A 25,752-nucleotide genomic window follows, 5' to 3' on the forward strand; every position below is an offset into this window, starting at 1 on the left:
TGAGCTGGGCGAGTTTGTGCCCTCATAGGCCGTTCTTCAGACGCCGTGGCTCTGGCCCTTGGGGAGCCCACAGAGGCTGGGGGGAGGTGGTAGTAGTGGGGGAGGTCCATCAGGTGGCGTTTCTGGGTTGTAAGTCAGTTTTGTAGGCATTTGTGTTCATTGAGGGGCAGGGACTTTTCTGAGGTGGCTGGCGTGCCGGCGTGATCCATTGCTCCTCCTGTCTCATGTTGGCGAAATGGTCAATGGCTTCATCATACAGTACGCTTTTAGTGTTTGTTTTCATAGGCAACCTAGCTAAAAATGCTTGTTAGCCTAACTTCCTCACATGGGCAACAATGCACCAGCTAATTTAGCTAGCTAAATGTGAGCCTACATCTACCCTACATATTGATCTTCTACCTTCTCAAGCCAGAGCCACAGTATATGAATTTAGGGCTAGATCAGAATCACCGTCATTATCATTGGCCAGTACAGAGAATAAGTCCAAATCCCCATCCCTGGATTAGGAAAGGGAAATCAACACAAGTAAACCAGAAACAAACACGTTTTTTTCAGACAATGAGGACATTTATTTTAGGAAGCCACATCCAAACTGGCCTCCCTTGGAGTACGTTTTGCTGCACCAAGACAACCCACAGTAGACTCAGTTGAACACTGATAGGCTAATTATTTTCTATAATTGTATTATTTTATTTAATCAAGGGAGGCCAAATGCTACAGCTGGCAACGTGTCATACAAGTCGACATCATAGATATTGGGCTACACATACTGAGACAGAGGGGCGCCGTTTACCTCACGCAGATGATATTCAGCCACTTGCGAATTGACTGAAAAGTATGAAAACATTTAAATAAATATTCGGGGCTAGAGTCCATGAATACGCGGCACTGGTTATCCCTCCTTTCAACGGCGCCCTGCTGCAGAGAGCAAAGCAAGTCAAAGTTCTTGTCCCTTGGCGTGTGGTGAGCAGCGCCCGCTCCCTCTGGACTGAAGAATTGCGAGTCCACTTTGAGTTACTTTCACCGACTCAACAGTCCCCAACCAACCTGACATCCCGTATGGATCAGCCAGAAGGCAAGGATCCATTCTCTCAAAAAAAAAAAAATCTCCCACCCACTGAGCCGCCATCATTTTTGTCATCATCTGGACGAGGCACGTACTTGACGGCCTTCACCGCACCTGCCGCTGGTAGTTCATCCTCACCAGGTTACATTTCTGAGCTACAGGAGTACGTTTCCTTTTTGTACTTAACGATAATTTTCCCGACCACATCGCTTCCCTCTACACATCTCATTTCATGGTGTCCATTTCCACATATCCAAGCTCTTTCCACTCCTTCTGTAGTAGCAAACGGGTTTTTTTAAATTCTTGAATTTCTCGCGTCGACTCAAAAAGCTCTATCAGTCGCCATTACTCCTCCTGGAAACTCCAGTCCCTCTGACATGCACTGTCAACTGTTACCAGTCCACATTACTCCTCCTGGAAACTCCAGTCCCTCTGACATGCACTGTCAACTGTTACCAGTCGCCATTACTCCTCCTGGAAACCCCAGTCCCTCTGACATGCACTGTCAACTGTTACCAGTCGCCATTACTCCTCCTGGAAACCCCAGTCCCTCTGACATGCACTGTCAACTGTGGGACCTTAAATAGACAGGTGTTTCTAAATCATGTCCAAACGATTGAATTGGCCACAGGTGGACTCCAATCAAGTTGTGGTAACGTCAATGAAGATCATAGGAAATTGGATGCACCTGAGCTTTAATTTGGAGTGTTATAGGAAATGGGTGTGAAAAGGCTACTAATGTCAGTTAGACATTTCTGTAAATCATTTTTATTAATTGGGAAACATTTACAAAAACACTCATTATTTGGTATTGTGTGTAGATGGGTGATTTATTTATTTTTTAATCCATTTTGAAATCAGGCTGTAAATGTGGAATAAGTCAAGTGGTATGAATACTTTCTGAAGGCCTGTATTTGGGGGGGGGGGGGGGGGGGACTAATTTCATGCAGAATGTATATTTACACTTTCGCAATATAGTGAGAAATTGAGAATTAAACAACTAATTATCAAATCGCAAACTGAAACCAAACAGGAAATTATATGTAGAAAACAAAAATTGATCAAAGGCCAAAATATTATTACATAAATCGTATTTTATTAGTAGTATGTGACTAGGTATAACCGGAGAAAAAAAAAGACAAATTGTTGAAATCTGCTAAACTGCAAAAAAACTGTATTGGTATGTGGTTTGTAAAAAAGTAAACAGCTGATCTGAATGAGTCCATGCCAACAGACCCCCATGGAGGGGACATTTTATGCAATGGCTGCCAGGTAGTCCTTGACCTCTGCTGTGGTGAGTCTTCTGAAACCTGCCTCGTTGCAGATTCCCACCTCAATGTTATCTTCTGTCATCTGACCCTCAAAACTTTCCTTTAAAAACACACACAGAACAGTAAAATGCATGGATTTCAATAGAACACTATGATAAATTAAATCATAAAGTTTTCAAACTATTCCAGGTTTAACCTAAAACACAGTATCACATATGTGTTTTTTTTTTGTTGCCCTTTTTCTCCCCAATTTCGTGGTGTCCAATTGTTGTAGTAGCTACTGTCTTGTCTCATCGCTACAATTCCCGTACGGGCTCGGGAGAGACGAAGGTTGAAAGTCACACGTCCTCCGATACACAACCCAACCTAGCCGCACTGCTTCTTAACACAGCGCGCATCCAACTCGGAAGCCAGCCACACCAATGTGTCGGAGGAAACACCGTGCACCTGGCAACCTTGGTTAGCACGCACTGCGCCCGGCCCGCCACAGGAGTCGCTGGTGCGCGATGAGACAAGGACATCCCTACCGACCAAGCCCTCCCTAACCCGGACGACGCTAGGCCAATTGTGCGTCGCCTCATGGACCTCCCGGTCGCGGCCAGAACCTGGGCGCAAACCCAGAGTCTCTGATGGCATAGCTGGCACAGCGCCCTTAACCACTGCGCCACCCGGGAGGCCTCTACTGTGTTTCTTAAACACTTCTGAGAGGGAAGAGTACTAAAGCTGCAGGTGAGAGGAGTTACCTTCAAGGTTAAGATTGCTGTGTGGATTGCGTCTTCCAGCTCCAGATCCACGTTATATCTCTTTTCTAGGAATGTTTTCCCATTGACGTAGTTCTTTCCCATCGCTGTGGCTTTCCATGCAAAGTATGCACCCTGTGTACATCAAAATAATCATATAGTTAGTACCGGAAAAAACTATGTAGAGTGGGGGCAAAAAAGTATTTAGTCGGCCACCAATTGTGCAAGTTCTCCCACTTAAAAATATGAGAGGCCTGTAATTTTCATCATAGGTACACTTCAACTATGACAGACAAAATGAGAAAAAAATATCCCGAAAAATCACATTGTAGGATTTTTTATGAATTTATTTGCAAATTATGGTGGAAAATAAGTATTTGGTCAATAACAAAAGTTGATCTCAATACTTTGTTATATACCCTTTGTTGGCAATGACAGAGGTCAAACGTTTTCTGTAAGTCTTCACAAGGTTTTCACACACTGTTGCTGGTATTTTGGCCCATTCCTCCATGCAGATCTCCTCTAGAGCAGTGATGTTTTGGGGCTGTTGCTGGGCAACACAGAGTTAAGAAGTAAGCTCACTCCACAGCTAGCTTGAAATGTCACGGATGGAGCCATCCGATTAGTACACTTTTGGGTGGCTCAAACCATTGAAACGTTGTCAAGGAGGGCAGCCACGTGTGTTCGAGCCAGGTAAGAGCCGAATTTGGGGGGGGGGGGGGGGGTACTCGCTAAGCAAGCAACGTCCGTAACATATGCACATGTAACAGTAGAGAAGACACTTGGGCCGTATACACTTGACACTTACATGCAACTTCTGCCATCAGAATACGAAGATTGCATTGAAAGGACTGGTTGTGGTCGGATTGTGTTCAGATCTGGCAGACCACTTCAGGTGGTGGTCAGGGACACATTTTGTACGGATTTCTCCTCAGTCTGGACACAATCAGGCTACCGTCGCCCACTGTCATCAGCACGTGTTTTGGGAGCGAGAGGCGCCTTTTTTCATTAAAAAGTTGAAGGAAATATGTTCCTAGTGTGGAATGTGTTTGCTGGCTTCATAAATGCTAGCCTGCTAGCTTATTTAATCAGGCTGCCTGTGTTATTGACTGTACGTTTTGTTTATGTGTAACTCTGTGTTGTTGTTTTTGTCGCTCTGCTTTGCTTTATCTTGGCCAGGTCGCAGTTGTAAATGAGAACTTGTTCTCAACTGGCCTACCTGGTTAAATAAAGGTGGATTTTTATTTTTTTTTTATTGGTAAAACAATTTTTTGTTATGCCTATTTGCAATCCATTTAGCTTTGCTAGCTAGCTTGCTGGCTAGTTACAGAGGTTAGCTGGCTAGTTAGCTACAGTAGTTTGCTACTGCCGTCAACTTGCTGTGTTGTTACCAGATGTAGCCTGTTCCACCGTTTGCCTTATGCATTCTGGCATTTTAATATAGCGCAGGAAAAGGGAATCAGGACACATTTAAAATGTAGGTTTAGACGCATGACGAGTTCGGAGTTCCATGATTAGAACTCCATGATCAGAACACAAAAGCTCCATGAACTGTCTAGACTCGGCCTAGGAGTGAAGCAATTCAACGATAGTGTGTTTATACTACCATGGATACTTACAGAGGGATCTGACTGGAAGAGGTAAGGGTGATCATCATCCCATCCAGCTATCAACAGTGACACACCAAAGGGTCGCACTCCACTGAAAAAAACACAGGATGTTACTCTCTAGAAATTCAGGTGAAAACAACTACTTTATCAACACACATGGATATTGTAATTCAACAGTGGCCAACCCTCGTGGAAAGATACTGGGTGTCCGGGCTTTAGGCTTTTCCTCCAGCCAGCCCTGCTCTAACACACCTGGTTCTATACTGGGTGTAAGGGCTTTAGGCTTTTCCTTCAGCCCTGCTCTAACACACCTGGTTCTATACTGGGTGTAAGGGCTTTAGGCTTTTCCTTCAGTCCTGCTCTAACACACCTGGTTCTATACTGGGTGTACGGGCTTTAGGCTTTTCCTTCAGCCAGCCCTGCTCTAACACACCTGGTTCTATACTGGGTGTAAGGGATTTAGGCTTTTCCTTCAGCCAGCCCTGCTCTAACACACCTGGTTCTATACTGGGTGTCCGGGCTTTAGGCTTTTCCTTCAGCCAGCCCTGCTCTAACACACCTGGTTCTATACTGGGTGTCCGGGCTTTAGGATTTTCCTTCAGCCCTGCTCTAACACACCTGGTTCTATACTGGGTGTAAGGGCTTTAGGCTTTTCCTTCAGCCCTGCTCTAACACACCTGGTTCTATACTGGGTGTCCGGGCTTTAGGCCTTTCCTTCAGTCCTGCTCTAACACACCTGGTTCTATACTGGGTGTAAGGGCTTTAGGGCTGAAGGAAAAGCCTAACACACCTGGTTCTATACTGGGTGTAAGGGCTTTAGGCTTTTCCTTCAGCCCTGCTCTAACACACCTGGTTCTATACTGGGTGTAAGGGCTTTAGGCTTTTCCTTCAGTCCTGCTCTAACACACCTGGTTCTATACTGGGTGTAAGGGCTTTAGGCTTTTCCTTCAGCCCTGCTCTAACACACCTGGTTCTATACTGGGTGTAAGAGCTTTAGGCTTTTCCTTCAGCCCTGCTCTAACACACCTGGTTCTATACTGGGTGTAAGGGCTTTAGGCTTTTCCTTCAGCCCTGCCTAACACACCTGGTTCTATACTAGGTGTAAGGGCTTTAGGCTTTTCCTTCAGCCAGCCCTGCTCTAACACACCTGGTTCTATACTGGGTGTACGGGCTTTAGGGCTGAAGGAAAAGCCTAACACACCTGGTTCTATACTGGGTGTAAGGGCTTTAGGGCTGAAGGAAAAGCCTAACACACCTGGTTCTATACTGGGTGTAAGGGCTTTAGGGCTGAAGGAAAATCCTAACACACCTGGTTTTACCAATCAGCTGGTCAGCAGGACCTTGATAAGCTGAATCAGTGGTGTTTCAGCAAGGTTGGATCAAAAGCCTGCACACTCAGTCGGCCAGCCTGATCAAACTTGAGGAAACCCACAAAACAGAACAGAACTGACCCAGACTGTGTGTACTCCTGCATGACAGAGGCTACCCGCTGGACAAGCTGGGCTGTGGGGATTGGCTCCTGGTAGACCAGGAAGTACTGCTGGGCCAGTTTCCTCGCTCTCCTCAACAGCACCCTGCAGAGTAACAAAGATATACATTTCTAAGATATTCTTGTCCCTGTTGTAAACCCAAGATTTAGAAACTCAAGGAAAGGCAGTCTCCCTCACACACACACACACCAGGATGTACCTGTAGTCTGGACCCATTCCACTGTAGACCATGCCAATATGTTTGGTTATCATCTCGACTTTGTGAACACTCGTCTCATCGTACAGTATAGACTTCTGTTTCTTCTCGGTTGCCAAAACGACTCCATTTGAGGCTTTAAACGGGGAGAAAGAAACCATCAAAATCTTGACTGTCTTCTGTAATGCGGCTAAACTTCTTGATTTGGCCTTGTTTTAGATTTGGTTCATTAAGGCTGTTTCGACAGGTAGCTCAATACTGATATTTTTTTTCCACTAGTTGTTTTTTTGACCAATCACATCAGATCTTTTTCAGAGCTGATCTGAGTGTTCGAAAGACCAATCAGTAAAAAAAAAAAAAATCTAAACGTAGCCTTAAAAATCCCAGCAGCCATGACTGAATTAAAATGTGAGTTGGTTTCAGGTGTGGTTTGATATGGGGGTCTCGTGTGTTCGCAGGTGGGAAGAGTTAGCCAAATTATATTGCCGATTTGCTTTAGCCAGCTGGTGTGCTTCCGTGGCAAAATTGGTTTGACTTTGGATAGCCCATCTCTGGGCCTAGAATGGAACCGTCAATAAATAACAATGTAAATTAGGCAATATTTTCACGTTGCACACTTTTTATTTCTCATTCAATGTTTTCAATATTTAGGGATATCCAAAGTCAAACCACATTTACCACAGGCATTACGATCGGGTCGCATGCAGCTACACTCCAAATGGATGAGAACTTGTTTGCTGCCAGCTGTGGACCGGGTTGAAATAAACCCAACCTTCATTTACGTTGTGGCATACTCCGGTAGAAAAATCTGTTTTGGACAAAACTGACTTTATGACCAAAAGTATCCTATTTACACTTTGCAGTCAATTTTGACATTAGAATAAATGTTACTGACTCATATCGATGGCACATAGGCTGTCTTCTAAAATAGAAGTTGGTTTTTAGGGGCAGTTGCTCTTTAAAAGAGTTTGGTACCATGGACACATATATACAAGATGCCTGCATACAAAAAGCCATTACCTGGTGGTTGCTCCACTGTATACATACATGGGCTGCGTTTAAACAGGCAGCGACTTCTGATTTTTCGCTCTCATCAGATTAGCTCAAGTGAAAAATGATCAAAATTTGTCTGCCTGTGTGAACGCAGTCATATTGGGTGATCATTTTAAGTCTTCTTTACCTTTGATTCCCACTGAGGGGGCTCCTGCTGCTACTGCTGACAGGGCATACTCAATCTGGACCAGTTTACCAGATGGGCTGTGTGGGAGGGAAATTGTTTAAACTTTTCATTAATGACGTCATGACAAATAATTTAGTCTTGGTCTGATCAGTGCTTTTAGAGTTTAGATTTATTGGTGTAACGTTAGCTAGTGACTCAGTCTCACTCAGCAATCAACAAACTGAAAGTGAATGTAAACTTGCAACAGCAAAGCCAGATGCCTTTTTGAAAAGATCGCAACTCAGCTAACCACTTAATTACTGAAAGAGAGCAAATGGTATGAAGAGACTAAATGTATTGGAAATCAAAATTGCCTGTTTGAAGATCTTGAAAAAGAAACATCACACTTCCTACTACTAGCCTAACATTAGCTAGCCAGAGTAACAGAATGACAAAGCTTTAAACCACCGCCAAGCAACAGTCTGGTTTCTAAACAACTCGCTCGATCTCGATTCTTCTTCCTTTCAATGTCTTCCTGCAATAACCAAACTAACAAAACTGTTGCTACTACAGTAATTTGTAAAAGTTACCTGAATGTGGTGAGTGAGAAACTGTACCCCCTTTCTCCCATATTTGCTCAGTACTGGTGATAACGCGTTATATGACAAGATGCAATTGGTTCTTCGGTTGTCGCAGTTCAATGACGTATGTGATTCAATGACCGTGAGCTGTGTGACATGAGTGTAAAGGCACTACTCAAACCTCTAAAATTATGAATTCGTCTGGTTTCGTGTGTTTTTTGAGACGTTCGTTGTTACAGCTGGAATGCAGAATTATACAGGCTACAGGACTTGACAGACAGTTTGGTGAGTTTGAGCTTTACACAACATTCTGCCTTGTGTTTATTTGTAGCTAGCTGGCTGGCTAACACTCGAACTAACTAGTAAGCTAGCTTTAAAACTTCCATGGTAGCTATGTTACCCTGCATAATCTATGACTTTGTGTTGGACAGTAAGAACTATGATGATGTACGATTCTATACGTGCTTCAATCTATGAGTAGACAACTAGATGTATACTGAGTGGTGACATACATACATCGTTTCTGTCTATTGCATAGATTGTTGATATGTGATTGTGTCTCTGTGTGTTTTGTTTCTAATCAGCCCCAGCTCTAGCTGTCCATGGGCCCAGCATCCTCCCACATCCCCACGATGAGCAAGAGGTGACCTCGGAGCCCAGCTTCCTGGACAATGTATTCTGGATGGCAGCACCCAAAAAGAGACGCACAATAGAAATCAACAGGACCAGAAGACGAGACCCAAGCTTTATGCTCAAAGTTAAGGTATTAACTTTGATTACTTGTATCATTTCACTGAGTAACATTTCACCTGTAATTATTGTCCTCTGATGTCCAGTTGTATGTAGCATATTCTATGTAATAAATATTGCAATAAACACAATTGAAAAGGCAATAGATTTTTCTGTTTTGTGCTCTCTCTCTCCCTCGTTCTCCTCCTCCCTATCCCCCCTTTCTCTCTCTCTCCCTCATTCTCCCCCTCCCTATCCCCCCTTTCTCTCTCTCCCCCTCATCTCTCTTAATCTCTCCTCCTCATCTCTCTCTTTCCCTTGTTCTCCCCCTCCCTATCCCCCCTTTCTCTCTCTCCCCCTCATCTCTCTCGTTCTCCCCCTCCCTATCCCCCCTTTCTCTCTCTCCCCCTCTTTGTCAGACCAACATTGAGCCGTGCGTGGAGTGTGGCCACCTGAAGCAGAAGCATATTCTGTGTGGGTTCTGTTATGAGAAGATCAGGAAGGAGACAGCGCTGATCCGAGGTCAGATTAAAGCCATGGAGGGCAGGCCTCTCAACACACCAGCGCAGGAGACCCTGGTCCTGTATGACAGCGAGAGTCCATGGGAGTCCGACAAAGACAAGAGGATAGTGGAGAGAAACAGAAAACGACCCTCCTGGTTCAGTATCTATTGAGGTAGCATTTAGTCACACCAGTAATTAGGTTGCTAATATCCCAGTTTCTGTATTGAAGTAAATGCATTGATTTAAAAAAATCAACAGCAGCATTTTTGTTGTTGAACCTTCAAATGTGGTTCATTTTCTTTGTCTTGTTATTGGAACATGGCTACAATGTCACATATTGTACATCCTCTACATTTTGGTAGAAACATCCTATACCTTTGTTATTAATGAGAATAAATCTTTATTTGAAAAAAAAATAGGCTTTATTGGGGTCACAAATCAATTAGATTAGTAACACATCTTTTTTTTTTAAATGTAGTCTAATAAAAACTAATTATAGAAAAGATACATAAAAGGACATATGAAATCAGTTCTAGGTCTTTCAGTTAGCCTACACTCCCCGTGTTAAATCAAATGGGGCCCTGAATATATTTCAAACCTGGTTTAACCAAGGCAATGAGCCATGTGTTTAACAACCCCAGGGAGGGCCAAGTCATTGAAACTCATCAGGTTAAAGATAAGAGCTTTGTCCCTAAGAGTGAGTTGCAGCAACCGCTCCCTGTCAATATCTGATCCCACTGTGATAGCAACACCCACTGCGTTGGCCCTTCTCATGGCTCTAATACCCTCAGCAAAGTTCTTGTCTGAGGTCACTCCGTCTGTAATGAACACAAAGGTGAGCTCTGCGTCTGGACGTACCCCTCTGAACCGACCTCCAGGGTTACTGACAAGGTTCTCAGTTGCGTAGAGAATAGCGCTGCCCAGAGTGGAGGATAAGTCTCGGTAGACTGCATTAGAGACCAGGGAGCTAATCTTTCTGTGGTTGTTGGAGAAGTCCAGAAGAACCTCTGGGTCCTGCTCCCCTCCAAACTGCAGCACGGCGAAGCGAGCTCCTAAAGAGACCTCCTTGGAGAGAGGGATCGATTGGGAGAGTCTCCCGATGAAGCGCAGGATGCTGATGAAGTTTCTGCCCCCTGTTCTCTCAGAACCGTCAATGAAGAAGAGGATGTCTACGGGGCGCTGGATCAGTGGAGCCAAACTCAAATCTTTGACAATAATAGAAAAGTCAATGTTATACAGACTGTTGATTCATAAACTCTTAATACATCTGTAGTTGTCTGTAATTTACATATGCAGAATATATTGGAAAGACATTAATATATCATTTCCAACTGAACAAATAATCAAGGTCAGTGATTTTCATTAGTGCAGTATAAAATAATACCAAAAAACTCAGTCCCATTATTAGATGTAAAAACATCAATAAAAAAATAAATAGTCTTTTCACCCGAGGCACACTTCAGGTCTGGACAGATCATCTCTGGTTCTAGAGAAGAAGAGAAGTGAATGTAGTTCATTAGTCAGGGTTGGTAATTTTCACAAAATAAAATCCTTGGAACTGTTGATAAAATGTAGTGTGCATCCCAATGGCACCCTATTCCCTATATAGAGCTCTGGGCAAAAGTAGTGCACTATATAGGGAATAGGGTGCCATTTGGGATGCTGACATAGACTTGCCTGGGCAGAGGATTTGTTCTATTTCCTCTAAGAATTCCTCAGCAGTAAGATCAGCGTAGACACTAAGGGTCTTCACCCGGTCGCCCATATTACAGGCAATCATCTCCAGATTCTGCCTCTCTGCCCCAGAGTCAAACATATCACCGATGGCGATGGCATACACGTCCACTCCGTTACACAGGGCTCCAAGATTATCCAGGTCTTTAGGATCGTAGCGACCGTCTGTGATAACTATGGCCACCACCTTGGTCCTCCCCCTGCGACCTGGAACTATCAGATGGTCGTATGTGTACTTCAGGGCAGAGGGAGTCCAGGTGCCTCCAGCGATCCACTCCATGGCTTTGACCTTTGTGTTGAAGGAGGTCACAGAGGTGATGCCCCTATCGTCCATCCTGATGGCCTGAACCGCCCCTTGGTGACTGTACTGAACCACACCCAGACGAGACCCTTTTGGGGGTTTAGAAGTAGTTCAGGGAATAAAATTGATTACATGTTTAAAATATATATATTTTAAATATTGGTGATCTATTGTTTTTCCATTCAAACAGTGGTTGTAGTAGTAACACAGTATCATGAAGTTTACCTGAGACGTCAGATATGTTTTTGGCCATCTTCCCAAGCCTGTTTGCTACACTGATGACAAAGTTTTTAGCCAGGCTAAAGTTGGTTTTTCCAATACTTTCAGAGCTGTCAATCACAAACACCAGGTCCAGGGGAGGGCAAACCTTTTCACAATCTGCACAGAGAGACAGTTAACAATAAGACTTGGGCATTTTTTATTATTACAAGGAAAATCGGTTGTCATTAAGATAAACCATTACCACAGCAGCCACATGTTTCTCTGACAAATCCCATGATTTCACACTCCTGAAAGTTGAGAATATTCATCAGCATTCTCTCAGAGAGAGTAAAGGGATATGAAAGATATCTGTCAATCAGGATGAACAAATAAAGTCAGTTACTTACCGATAGACCAGAGGCCCCACGAGTACCAGGTACTCCCTAGACACCATCAATAGAAACATTTAATGACCAATGACAGACTCTTAGTGGATGAAATGAATCACAAATGAGAACTAAATGTACCTTGGTATGTGTACATAGGAATAAGACTCACCAGTGGTCCAGGTGACCCCCTCACTCCTCTGTCCCCAGGAACACCCTCTTGCCCTGGCTCCCCCTGTTAAACAATACACACGTTTTTTTTAATAGAAATAAATAAATTGATTTAAATAAACGAGTGCATTTATTAATATAATATCTCTGTTCATGATATTTTTTAATTTTACCTTTATTTAACTAGGCAAGTCAGTTAAGAACAAATTCTTATTTTCAATGATGGCCTAGGAACAGTGGGTTAACTGCCTGTTCAGGGGCAGAACGACAGATTTGTACCTTGTCAGCTCGAGGATATGAACTTGCAACCTTTCGTTACTAGTCCAACGCTCTAACCACTAGGCTACCTGCCGTCCCTACACTCTAACCACTAGGCGGCCTGCCGTCCCTACACTCTAACCACTAGGCTACCCTGCTATACGTACTGCCAATCCTTTTGTTCCTGTAGTTCCCTGGGCTCCTTTCTCTCCATTATAACCTCTGGTGCCCTGTTAAAAAATATAGACATGGTAGTGAAATAGAAGGGTCGAACATTTTCAGATTTTAAATATGGACGGCTAAGAACAGGTACATATGATTACCTGCAGTCCAGGTAAACCAGGGTCTCCTCTCCCTCCCTAAGAGATAGTAAGGTTGAGTTAGCATGTTTGTCAATCGCACTAATTAAAACAGGATTACCAATCCAAATTAATTACCAAAACACATTAAAATGGTATTTTGTTATTCAGTTAGCTGTCGGCTGCAGTTCAAACCTGGTTCCCTCTGGGTCCTGGGTAGTTGTATCCATCACTTCCTCTATCTCCCTACCAATTAAAAAAAGACAAACAGCATTTTTTAGCACTGTTTAGCTCCCATTTTCTAGAACTTTATTTTTGCCTCAGCTACCGTTCTTGTGAAGGTGTACTACAAAAAAACACTGTAAGACCACTTTCTCATTCTAAGAAAAGAACGTGACCAGGGAATGTCAACAAAGAATAATTTCCCCTCGTAGGAAATGTTTAGGGGGGGCCCTACTCAGTACTCTGTACAGTTTCCAACATAACCTCAACGTTCCATTTGTCAGATTCAGGTATGTGTTATTATAGGCCTGTTGCAGCGCGTCGAGTGTCATTTTGACTGCATGTGAACAAATCATTGAAATAACTGCATTTTTTTCTTTATTCTTCCAAAATAAATATGTTGTTAGAATTTAGATATCACAAATGTGGTGAACTGGGTGAATCGAGCCATGAATGCTGATTCAGGCAGGCGTATATCACAGGTATGACAAAACATTTATTTTTACTGCTCTAATTTTTATTTTTATTTTTTACCCCTTTTTCTCCCCAATTTCGTGGTATCCAATTGTTGTAGTAGCTACTATCTTGTCTCATTGCTACAACTCCCGTACTGGCTCGGGAGAGACGAAGGTTGTCATGCGTCCTCCGATACACAACCCAACCAGCCGTACTGCTTCTTAACACAGCGTGCATCCAACCCGGAAGCCACAATGTGTCGGAGGAAACACCGTGCACCTGGCAACCTTGGCTAGCGCGCACTCTAACCACAGGAGTCGCTGGTGCGCGATGAGACAAGGAGATCCCTACCGACCAATCCCTCCCTAACCCGGACGACGCTAGGCCAATTGTGCATCGCCCCACGGACCTCCCGGTCGCGGCCGGTTACGACAGAGCCTGGGCGCGAACCCAGGGACTCTGATGGCACAGCTGGCGCTGCAGTACAGCGCCCTTAACCACTGCGCCACCCGGGAGGCCTTTACTGCTCTAATTACGTTGGTAACCAGTTTCTAATAGCAATAAGGCACCTCGGGGGGTTGTGGTATATGGCCAATATACCTCTGCGTTGCGTCGTGCCTAAGAACAGCACTTAGGAGTGGTACATAAGCCCTCTACCACACCCCCTCGTGCCTTATTAACAACACAGTGTAATTAAGTTGTCTGTGGGTTTTTTTGTTCGCACCGTTACTTTGTCACTATTACACTTTGCATGAGGTATGTTACGGGTCTAGTTACCCCCCCCCCCTGCCGGACCAAAGGGATTCGTAACACCCTCAAACAAGATGGCCGCATGAACTAAGAGCTCCGCACAAGTAGTTTACCATTCTTAATCTTACCTCCACTTCAAGTTAAAACTCCTTTATCTTTAGTCAGAAAGTCATGGCGGCTACATTACAGGTGCCATTTTTACCCGGACTTGAGCATTATCCGCGGAAAAAGCCTCCAAGAAACAGCTAGCGCCATTAGCAAGAGGACCCCCCCCCCCCCCCGAGGCCTAACAAATGCCAACCTCGCACTCTGTCGAAGACATCCTTTCTGAGCTGAGATCCCAACGTACAGAACTCAACATGAAATTAGATGGCATTGACTCTCAACTCAGTGCGATAGGGGGCAAGGTGACAACCCTGGAAAATGCTTTGCCTGACATCAACAACAAAAATCATCAACGCATCTGGAAGAGAACAGGGGACCTGGAAAGCAGGGGGCGAAATAATAATTGTGTTCTATTAAATCTGGGCGAAAAAGAAGAGGGGAAACATGCCACTGATCCGCTACCTGCAAGACAAACTTCATGAGTGGCTCCACCTGCCCACCGACAGGCCCATAGAACTCGGGAGAGCTCACCGAGCAGAGGCCCCCACCAGCAGCCAGACAACCACCGCACCCAATCACCATACGTTTTATGAGATTCAACGACAAGGAACGAGTCCTACAGGCGCCGAAAATCAACACCATTACAGTGGGAAACGCCAAACTCACTTTACACCAGGACCTGTCAGCTGGAACACGCCGAGAGTTTGACGAGGTGAAGAAATACTCCATTGACCGAAGCATCTTTAGGGGATTCAAATACCCAGACGGCTTCTTCACCAAGGAGCCCTGCGACACTTCAAAACTCCCGAAGAGACAAAATGTTTTTGTTTGTTTTTTTTTACCCCTTTTTCTCCCCAATTTCGTGGTATCCAATTGTTAGTAGCTACAAACTGGTCTCATCGCAACAACTCCCGTACGGGCTCGGGAGAGACGAAGGTTGAAAGTCATGCGTCCTCCGATACACAACCCAACCAAGCCACACTGCTTCTTAACACAGCGCGCATCCAACCCGGAAGCCAGCCGCACCAATGTGTCGGAGGAAACACTGTGCACCTGGCAACCTTGGTTAGCGCACACTGCGCCCGGCCCGCCACAGGAGTCGCTGGTGTGCGATGAGTCAAGGATATCCCTACCTGCCAAGCCCTCCCTAACCCAGACGACGCTGGGCCAATTGTGCGTCGCCCCACGGACCTCCCGGTTGCGACAGAGCCTGGGCGCGAACCCAGAGTCTCTGGTGGCACAGCTGGCGCTGCAGTACAGCGCCCTTAACCACTGCGCCACCCGGGAGGCACAAAACGTTTTTTTAAGGACAATCCTGGTCACTGAGAAATGGACCAATGACTGAAAGCGATTACTGTTATGACTAAAGGAGGTAAGACAACATATAGCCGATATCCAAAGACCCACCCGCCCCCCTAAATGTCATTATATCCGTCTAATCTATATTTTTATTTCAGATGCTCCCATGCTATCTCCCCATTTCATTTTTCAAAACAACCAACCAAAGCATCACCAAATTTATATGGGGCAATAAAAAACCTAGGATCAAGTTCTCCACTCTATCGAAACCTGAATCTAAGGGTGGTCTTGCCCTTCCCTCCCTACTGGTCTGCCCAAATCTGCAACATGCATGATCACAAACAGACAACTCAACATGGATTCAGAAGCCCAATCCTGTGGTTCATTGCCCCTAAGTTCAATTATATTCATTAATAGCTTTAGTGAAGTGGGCAACATAGCCAAAACCTTTGATTTACAGCACCCTACTAGCATGGAGGGACTGTAAGAAATACCTGTGCATTTCCTCCCAAATATGTTCTCACTCGCCTACTGTATGCAACCCAGACTTGCCAAAAGCCCTGAGGGATGCCAACTTTAATCTTTGGCATACTCTAGGAATCAGGACCTTTTCAGACCTATTTCATCAGAAAACCACGACAGTGAAATCCTTTTTAAGAGCTCTGCAGTGAATTCAATGTGCCAAGATCCATTTTAAAATATATATACAGTGGGGAGTAACAAGTATTTGATACACTACCGATTTTGCAGGTTTTCCTACTTACAAAGCATGTAGAGGTCTGTAATTTTTTATCATAGGTACACTTCAACTGTGAGAGAAAATCAGAAAATCACATTGTATGATTTTTAAGTAAATAATTTGCATTTTATTGCATGACGTAAGTATTTGACACATCAGAAAAGCAGAACTTAATATTTGGTACAGAAACCTTTGTTTGCAATTACAGAGATCATACGTTTTCTGTAGTTCTTGACCAGGTTTGCACACACTGCAGCAGGGATTTTGGCCCACTCCTCCATACAGACCTTCTCCAGATCCTTCAGGTTTCGGGGCTGTCGCTGGGCAATACGGACTTTCAGCTCCCTCTAAAGATGTTCTATTGGGTTCAGGTCTGGAGACTGGCTAGGCCACTCCAGGACCTTGAGATGCTTCTTACGGAGCCACTCCTTAGTTGCCCTGGCTGTGTGTTTCGGGTCATTGTCACGATGGAAGACCCAGCCACAACCCATCTTCAATGCTCTTACTGAGGGTAGGAGGTTGTTGGCCAAGATCTCGCGATACATGGCCCCATCCATCCTCCCCTCAATACGGTGCAGTCGTCCTATCCCCTTTGCAGAAAAGCATCCCCAAAGAATGATGTTTCCACCTCCATGCTTCATGGTTGAGATGGTGTTCTTGGGGTTGTACTCATGCTTCTTCCAAACATGGCGAGTGGAGTTTAGACCAAAAATCTCTATTTTTGTCTCATCAGACCACATGACCTTCTCCCATTCCCCCTCTGGATCATCCAGATGGTCATTGGCAAACTTCAGACGGGCCTGGACATGCACTGGCTTGAGCAGGCGGACCTTGCATGTGCTGCAGAATTTTAATCCATGACGGCGTAGTGTGTTACTAATGGTTTTCTTTGAGACTGTGGTCCCAGCTCTCTTCAGGTCATTGACCAGGTCCTGCCGTGTAGTTCTGGGCTGATCCCTCACGATCATTGATGCCCCACGAGGTGAGATCTTGCATGGAGCCCCAGACCGAGGGTGATTGACCGTCATCTTGAACTTCTTTCATTTTCTAATAATTGCGCCAACAGTTGTTGCCTTCTCACAAAGCTGCTTGCCTATTGTCCTGTAGCCCATCCCAGCCTTGTGCAGGTCTACAATTTACCCCTGATGTCCTTACACAGCTGTCTGGTCTTGGCCATTGTGGAGAGGTTGGAGTCTGTTTGATTGAGTGTGTGGACAGGTGTCTTTTATACAGGTAACGAGTTCAAACAGGTGCAGTTAATACAGGTAATGAGTGGAGAACAGGAGGGCTTCTTAAAGAAAAACTAACAGGTCTGTGAGAGCCGGAATTCTTACTGGTTGGTAGGTGATCAAATACTTATGTCATGCAATAAAATGCTAATTAATTACTTTAAAAATCATACAATGTGATTTTCTGGATTTTAGTTTAAGATTCCGTCTCTCACAGTTGAAGTGTACCTATGATAAAAATGACAGACATGCTTTGTAAGTAGGAAACACTGCCGATTTTGCAGGTTATCAAATACTTGTTCTCCCCACTGTATCTTCCAATTAGACACGTCATTGCCTCATTTACTTCCAGGAGGAGGTTTAGAGCTCAGCTGAATGAAGTTGAAACCCTTCTCGCTACAGCACAATCCATTAAAGGCAAAATCTCCTATATCTATAGACTCCTTTCTGAGAAAGGGTGCTACTCCTTTACTCCTTTGAAAATAATCAGGGAAAATAACATTTGTCTGACTATTATTGCTAGTTATTATTTTTTTAAAGTCTGCCACATCTGTGAATGTGGAATGTGTTTTGTGTTGATTGAAAAACAAGGAAACTGTATAAAACTTAAAATTGAAAAAAATAATGGTGAAATATATATATATATATATATACAGTATATATATTTTTTAAACATTTTATTTAAACTGGTTACCTATAACTAAAAAACAGTTATTTTGGGGGGATATTTCATATTTATTAACTTATTTCCGGATATTTTCAAAACTACCGACAATGCACAATTTCTCAACCTCTAATGGAGAATCTACTCTGCGTTAGCTAGTTCGAGCTGGCTAATGTTAGCCACTAGCCATGCAGACTAAGTGTTGGTGAGCTACAATCTACCAATCACGAGGAGGTGAAATGTAAACAACCAATTAGATTCCACACAGGTGGGGGCCTCATGATCTCAGTGAAGTAGGCTACCACTCTTTTTTTCTGAAGCGCCTCTCTCCTTGGCTCTTCTTTGGTAGCTAATTCAGCCGTCAATCGGCCAGTCTCCGCTCTCTGTACTTTATATCTGCTGGATTTTTTTGTGTGTTCTGTGGGTTCTTGCCGGTGCTAGACTAGTTGGTGGTGTTCTCTGGTTTATTACTTACCTATGTCGACTGTGCTGGTTGGCTAGCTAGGCTAGTTATCTGGCTAGGCTAGATAGACTAACTAACTTCAGCTGGCTTGCTGGCTAAATTAACGGCATTTACCAGTAACATTATTTGATAACTGGTTAGAGGGTGTTATGTATCTCCAAAACTTTGGTTTACTTTAATATAGCTGTAAGCTAGGTGTTGATAGCAACTGGCTGACTCATGCAGTGCTAACGTAACATTAGCAGGCAGGTAGGGATAATGTTAGCAGGCTAGTTGGCTTGCAACCTCGTAAGCTGATTTGTAACAATAAATTAATAAAGTATTTGCTTGTAAATGGGCAGATTTTTTTTATTTTTTATTGAAACCAGTAGTTGTGAGTTGGAGTAACATTATAGGGAGGCTGGCTTGCTGGGTCCTCCATATTACATCACACCCCGTAAAAGCATTTCCCGGCATGACTTGGCATTTGACTGAATTCTAATCTGTTTTATGTAATAACTCGTAAAATGGGAAAGAGAGGTGTAACTTTGCATTGGGACTTTTCATGCGTATACTAATGCAAATCTGTCACACCCTGAACTGTTTCACCTGTCTTGTGCTTGTCTCCACCCCCCTCCGGGTGTCGCTCATTTCCCCATTATCCCCTGTGCATTTATACCTGTGGTCTCTGTCTGCCAGTTGCCAGTTTGTCTTGTCTCATCACGCCTACCAGTGTGTTTTCCCCCTGTACTCATGTTTCTCTCTAACCCTTGTTTCTCTGGTTTTAACCACCTTGCCTGCCCTGACCCTGAGCCTGTCGTTCTATACCTGTCTGACCCTGTCCTGGATTACTGACCTCTGCCTGCCTGCCCCCTGTTTTGTTAATTAACATCTGTTATTCAAACTGTCTGCATCTGGATCTTATTCTGAGGTCTGATACAAATCCATATGTTACATGTAGTTACGTTGATGTTTACCTACCCTTTTAGAGAAAGGGGGGAATCGAGGCCTGGCAGTTTAAGTGTTAAAAGCTGAACCCAAATCAATTTACCTTGGCTCCTGCTGCTCCAGTGTTTCCTCGGGGGCCAAAGTCCCCTGCATCCCCCTGAGAGCCCTAACGAGGACATGCAGAAAACATGGACACGGATGGTGACAGGGCAGAATATGATTTTCTCATTTCATTACATAACCTATTATTATAATTATTTAGGGCAGTATTCATTATTATAATTATTTAGGGCAGTATTCACCTGAAGTCCCGCCTCTCCACCCTCACCTGGTGGACCACGGACCCCTGGGAAACCTGGTGCCCCCTGGTATGAGATGGATATGATAGGGATTGAAAAAGATAGTTCAATGTATTGATTGAAATACAACACCTGCATATTGATTACATTTGATTTATTAAAAGTTGACTCACTGCTGCTCCTTCTTCTCCATTCTCTCCAGGAACTCCTCTCACCCCCTCTGGGCCTAGTTCTCCCTGCAAGATGCAACACAATGAATACAACCAACATGGATTCACCCCCCTCTGGGCCTAGTTCTCCCTGCAAGATGCAACACAATGAATACAACCAACATGGATTCACCCCCCTCTGGGCCTTGTTCTCCCTGCAAGATGCAACACAATGAATACAACCAACATGGATTCACCCCCCTCTGGGCCTCGTTCTCCCTGCAAGATGCAACACAATGAATACAACCAACATGGATTCACCCCCCTCTGGGCCTCGTTCTCCCTGCAAGATGCAACACAATGAATACAACCAACATGGATTCACCCCCCTCTGGGCCTCGTTCTCCCTGCAAGATGCAACACAATGAATACAACCAACATGGATTCACCCCCCTCTGGGCCTCGTTCTCCCTGCAAGATGCAACACAATGAATACAACCAACATCGAATCGACTATTGTGATGCAGTAAAAACAGATGAGATGTTTGTAGTTTGTTGGTGGAAACCTTATCTCCTCTCTTGCCAGCCTTGCCCCGTCGTCCAGCTCTGCCACTGTCTCCTCTGCTTCCCTGAAAGAGACATGTTCTCATGTTTCACCAGGACCCAAATAAAACGTGTCAATGTAAATGTTGTGAGTCCTGCTCTTTCTTGTGTGATTGTTGTGCAACTCACAACGCTGTATGAAGACACTATCACTTGGTCTACAGCTTATTTAATACAGACTTCAATATGAGACTCACAGTGTCGCCAGGACTTCCACCAGGTCCAGCTTTACCCTAATGAACAGAAATATTGTTTAAGCAGATGATTGGGTGGTTTGATTTGGCAGCCTAATACTCCTAGCTAGTAAACTGTGTTAATCTCTGAGCCGATATAGTACCTTTTTGGGTGGTTTGATTTGGCAGCCTAATACTCCTGGTTAGTAAACTGTGTTAATCTCTGAGCCGATATAGTACCTTGTTTCCTTTTTGCCCAGGCAGACCAGGGTTTCCAATATAGCCAGCAACACCCTGTAACAGTCACACTTAATGTATTATTGTCTAAATAACTACAAGTTGATAGTGTTTCTGATAACGTGTCGTTCAGATGGCGCTCCAGACCTTATCTCCACTGTCTCCATGATCACCCTGTGGTCCAGGCCTGCCACTCTGCCCAGCAACACCCTGAAGACAACAACAATACAGGATGTACCAGGTGCACAAGACTCATGTTTCAGGTAGCCTATAGAGCCCCACAGTGGACGTGTCATAATACCCATAAAACCTAGCGGTCAAACAGGGAAATGGTTCCAATCGTTTTTCCACCATTCATTTTAGAAAAACTTAAAATAAGGGCTGTGTATCGTGTAGACTTCCCCTGGTGTGATGTTTTGATAACCATGTAAATCTCTATTGGACGTTCGGCTCTATTTTCTCGCTAATTAGCATCAAAGTAGACATCATGCAAGACTACAAATCCCTGCAAGCTCCTGCACGTCATCTCTAGCTGACACCTTTTAACCTTTTAAGGTATTGTGTAAATTTAAAACTTGCACAAGATAGTTCACATAATTGTACATTTAAAGAGATTTAATCAATTTATTTATAACTAAATGTAGCTAAAAATTAGATAGTTAATCCAGAGATTCTTACCTCGATTCGGCAGTCTCGTCCAGATCAGCATCGTGGCATTTGTAGTTCTTTATGGTAGCCACATTAGAAGATAATTAGCATTTCATTTTTGGGGGGTAAATACAGGCGAATATATTGATAAAAATCAATATATAGAGATTTACGCGGTTATCAAAATGTCACGCCAGGATAAGCCTACACAAAACATACAGTTGAAGTCAGAAGATTACATAGACTTAGGTTGGAGTCATTAAAACTCCTTTTTCAACCACTCCACAGAATTCTTGTTTACAAACTATAGTTTTGGCAAGTCAGTTAGGACATCTACATTGTGCATGACACAAGTAATTTTTCCAACCATTGTTTAAAGACAGATTATGTCACATAATTCACTGTATCACAATTCCAGTGGGTCAGAAGTTCACATACTAAATTGACTTTGCCTTTAAACATATTGGAAAATTCCAGAAAATTATGTCATGGCTTTTGACTTCATTTGAGTCAATTGGAGGTCAATTGGAGATGTACCTGTGGATGTATTCAGGGTCTACCTTCAAACTCAGTGCCTCTTTGCTTGACATCATGGAAAATCAAAAGAAATCAGCCAAAACCTCAGAAAAAAATTGTAGACCTCCACAAGTCTGATTCATCCTTGGGAGCAATTTCCAAATGCCTGAAGGTAAAACGTTCATCTGTACAAACAATAGTACGCAAGTATAAACACCATGGGACCACACAGCTGTCATACCGCTCAGGAAGGAGACGCATTCTGTCTCTTGGAGATGAACGTACTTTGGTGCGAAAAGTGCAAATCAATCCCAGAACAACAGAAATTGACCTTGTGAAGATGCTGCAGGAAACAGGTACAAAGTATCTATATCCACAGTAAAACGAGTCCTATATCGTCATAACCTGAAAGGCCGCTCAGCAAGGAAGAAGCCACGGCTTCAAAACTGCCATAAAAAAGCCAGACTACGGTTTGCAACTGCACACGGGGACAAAGATCGTATTTTTTGGAGAAATGTCCTCTGGTCAGATGAAACAAAAATAGAACTGTTTGGCCATAATGACCATCATTATTTTTTATTTATCATTATTATTGTAGGAAAAAGGGTGAGGCTTGCAAGCCGAAGAACACCATCCCAACCGTGAAGTATGGGGGTGGCAGCGTCATGTTGTGGGGGTGCTTTGCTGCAGGAGGGACTGGTGCACTTCACAAAATAGATGGCATCATGAGGGTGGAAAATTATTTGGATATATTGAAGCAACATCTCAAGACATCAGTCAGGAAGTTAAAGCTTGGTCGCAAATAGGTCTTCCAAATGGACAATGGCCCAAACCATACTTCCAAAGTTGTGGCAAAATGGTTGAAGGACAACAAAGTCAAGGTATTGGAGTGGCCATCACAAAGCCCTGACCTCAATCCCATAGAACATCTGTGGGCAGAACTGAAAAAGCATGTGTGAGCAAGGAGGCCTACAAACCTGACTCAGTTACACCAGCTCTGTCAGGAGGAATGGGCCAAAATTCACCCAACTTATTGTGGGAAGCTTGTGGAAGGCCACCCAAAACCTTTGACCCAAGCTAAACAATTTAAAGGCAATGCTACCAAATACTAATTGAGTGCATGTTAACTTCTGACCCACTGGGAATGTGATGAAAGAAATAAAAGCTGAAATCAATCATTCTCTCTACTATTATTCTGACATTTCACATTCTTAAAATAAAGTGGTGATCCTAACTCACCTAAAACAGGAAATTTGTACTAGGATTAAATGTCAGGAATTGTGGAAAAACTGAGTTTAAATGTATTTGGCTAAGGTGTATGTAAACTTCCGACTTCACTTGTAGCTCTTATTTTAAGTGTTTTTAAAATACTCTATGGTAAAAATGAATGGTGAATAAACGATTGGAAACATTTCCCTGTTTGACCGCTAGGTTTTATGGGTATTATGACTCTATATGGAACAGGACACTGTACAAAGGTGCTAAATCCAGGAATCAGGTGAAGAATCCACCTACCTTTTCACCTGACTTGCCCGTGTCACCCTTGATACCAAAGTCCCCGGCAAGACCGGCTTCTCCCTGTGAGACCGCAAAGGTGATGGAGGAGGACATTTATAACCACAATGCATACAGGCTGTGTGGTACGTTACATTCACACCTCAACGTCGCTGCATTATCTCACCGACATGCCAGCGTCTCCTTTACATCCAGGTGTCCCAGTGGTGCCAGTCTTTCCCTGGAAAACAACGAAGTAGATGACATCACTAACTAGACATGTCTAAATACAGTCTTTTTTATCAATAAGTAAGCAAATAAATAAGACGTACCTTTTCGCCATCAATGCCGTTATACCCAGGAGATCCTCTTTGACCCTGACGAGATCCGATTGAGTAAATTGTTCATTGTTAATTGGTGACAATAGTGCTTGTCCTAATGAACTGAATCCTGCCGACTACGCCAAATGTAGCATGTAGCTCATCAATCTAATGAAATCATTAATGAACCAATCATGATTGAGATGTATTAATCACAATGGAAAAGGAGTACCTTCGGACCAGATCCACCAATATCTCCCTGTGAAACAAGGACAAAACATGACGTCAAATACAGACAGCAATGCAGTATTATAACAAGCTTGGTAGTATATACACAAGTAACAAATGGTTAGAGCATTTTCTAATATGTTACCTTCTCTCCTTTGAGGCCTGGAAGACCCTGTAAATATATATTAGGTAAATAATGTGTGAAATATTAAATCAAAGCAGCATGGCACAGACAAATATCAAAGTTAGAAATATCATCATTCCTCTTACCTTCTGTCCATGCAAACCTATCGAGCCCTCGATACCAAGGTCTCCCTGTAGGGAAAAAAAGCCAACATAAATTAAATGTAAAATCATATTGAATGTAATTGGCTAGTACGTCCTGTATTGTGTCATCGTGTATTTAATCTAACCTGTTGCCCAGGCTGTCCAGGATCTCCTATTGCACCATTAGTTCCCTTCGCACCCTACAAGACACAAAACAAACATTGATGTCATGAAGTGTCATAAACCAATGCATATTTAGGTTTATCAAAATAAGAGATTGCTTATTTACTTTCATTCCCTTGTATCCTTTTGGCCCGACAGCTCCTTTTGTTTGGATGCACATCGGGGCTTGGCACTAGAGAGAAATCACAGAAGATATGGTCAAAGAGGTTTCAAATATGGGCCTCCCGAATGGCGTAGCGATCTAAGGCACTGCATTGCAGTGCGTTAAGGTGTCACTAAAGCCCCGGGTTCGATCCCAGGCTGTGTCGCAGTCTCATCGCGCTCTAGCGACTCCTTGTGGCAGGCCGGTCGCCAGTTGGACGGTCCGACACATTGGTGCGGCTGGCTTCCGGGTTAAGTGAGCAGTGTGTCAAGAAGCATTGCGGCTTGGTAGGGTCGTGTTTCAGAGGACGCATGGCTCTCGACCTTCGCCTCTCCCGAGTCCATAGGGGAGTTGCAGCAATGGGTTAAGATTGTAACTACCAATTGGATATCACACAAAATATATATATATGAGGTTTCAAATATTAAAAAGAAGACCATTGTGTCGTTCATTCTACATCCCTCAGTGCTTCATATGACTCACCTCAAATTCGGCCTCTTTGATCTGGAACGAGAAAGAAATTACAGCATATTAAACACAAACTATGATATATAAAACACACAGACACTGTAACACTGACACAAACTATGATACATAAAACACACAGACACTGTAACACTGACACAACTTGGCATCAACCATGACAGCACAACTGTCAACTTCACAAACGGAAGCTTCACTCTAAACCTACCATGGTGTCAGTTATCCTGTTGACAGCTGCCTGGCGGTTGCTAGCTGGGAATGCCATGTAGTCTTTCCTATACAGCTCCACAGGAGAACTGGCGATCCGCTTGAGCTCACTCTCCATGGTGTATTCGTTGGTGGCCACTACAAGAGATCTTGATGCCCGCTGCCTTGGCAGCCTCGGCGGCCCGTGAGACCCCTCCACAGGGGCTGCCAGTGATGTGGCCGTCAGTCAGGACCACAGCGTACTGGAGCCGGGG

General features: G+C 43.8%; 2 protein-coding genes and 1 pseudogene across 2 annotated transcripts; 1 reads left to right on the forward strand and 2 right to left on the reverse strand.

Moving 5' to 3' along the window:
• Positions 1–1,811: 1,811 nt before the first annotated feature.
• Positions 1,812–8,211, reverse strand: LOC139394363 (proteasome subunit alpha type-2-like). Its single transcript, XM_071142409.1, has 7 exons — positions 8,123–8,211; positions 7,554–7,630; positions 6,377–6,509; positions 6,139–6,261; positions 4,697–4,778; positions 3,081–3,212; positions 1,812–2,437 (listed from the first exon to the last, which is right to left on the reverse strand). The coding sequence occupies exons 1-7, from the start codon at positions 8,161–8,163 to the stop codon at positions 2,321–2,323; spliced, it is 705 nt and encodes a 234-aa protein (XP_070998510.1). The 5' UTR covers positions 8,164–8,211; the 3' UTR covers positions 1,812–2,320.
• A 23-nt stretch (positions 8,212–8,234) lies between these two features.
• LOC139394364 (large ribosomal subunit protein bL32m-like) lies at positions 8,235–9,761 on the forward strand. The gene is made up of 3 exons (XM_071142410.1): positions 8,235–8,398; positions 8,698–8,876; positions 9,262–9,761. Exons 1-3 carry the CDS (start codon positions 8,305–8,307, stop codon positions 9,514–9,516), a joined length of 528 nt encoding a protein of 175 aa, XP_070998511.1. The 5' UTR covers positions 8,235–8,304; the 3' UTR covers positions 9,517–9,761.
• Positions 9,762–9,903: 142 nt separating this feature from the next.
• Positions 9,904–25,746, reverse strand: LOC139394362 (collagen alpha-2(VI) chain-like; annotated as a pseudogene).
• Between the last annotated feature and the right edge of the window lie 6 nt (positions 25,747–25,752).

This window comes from Oncorhynchus clarkii, unplaced genomic scaffold (genome assembly GCF_045791955.1).
Source record: "Oncorhynchus clarkii lewisi isolate Uvic-CL-2024 unplaced genomic scaffold, UVic_Ocla_1.0 unplaced_contig_8566_pilon_pilon, whole genome shotgun sequence".
Lineage (NCBI taxonomy): Eukaryota > Metazoa > Chordata > Actinopteri > Salmoniformes > Salmonidae > Oncorhynchus > Oncorhynchus clarkii.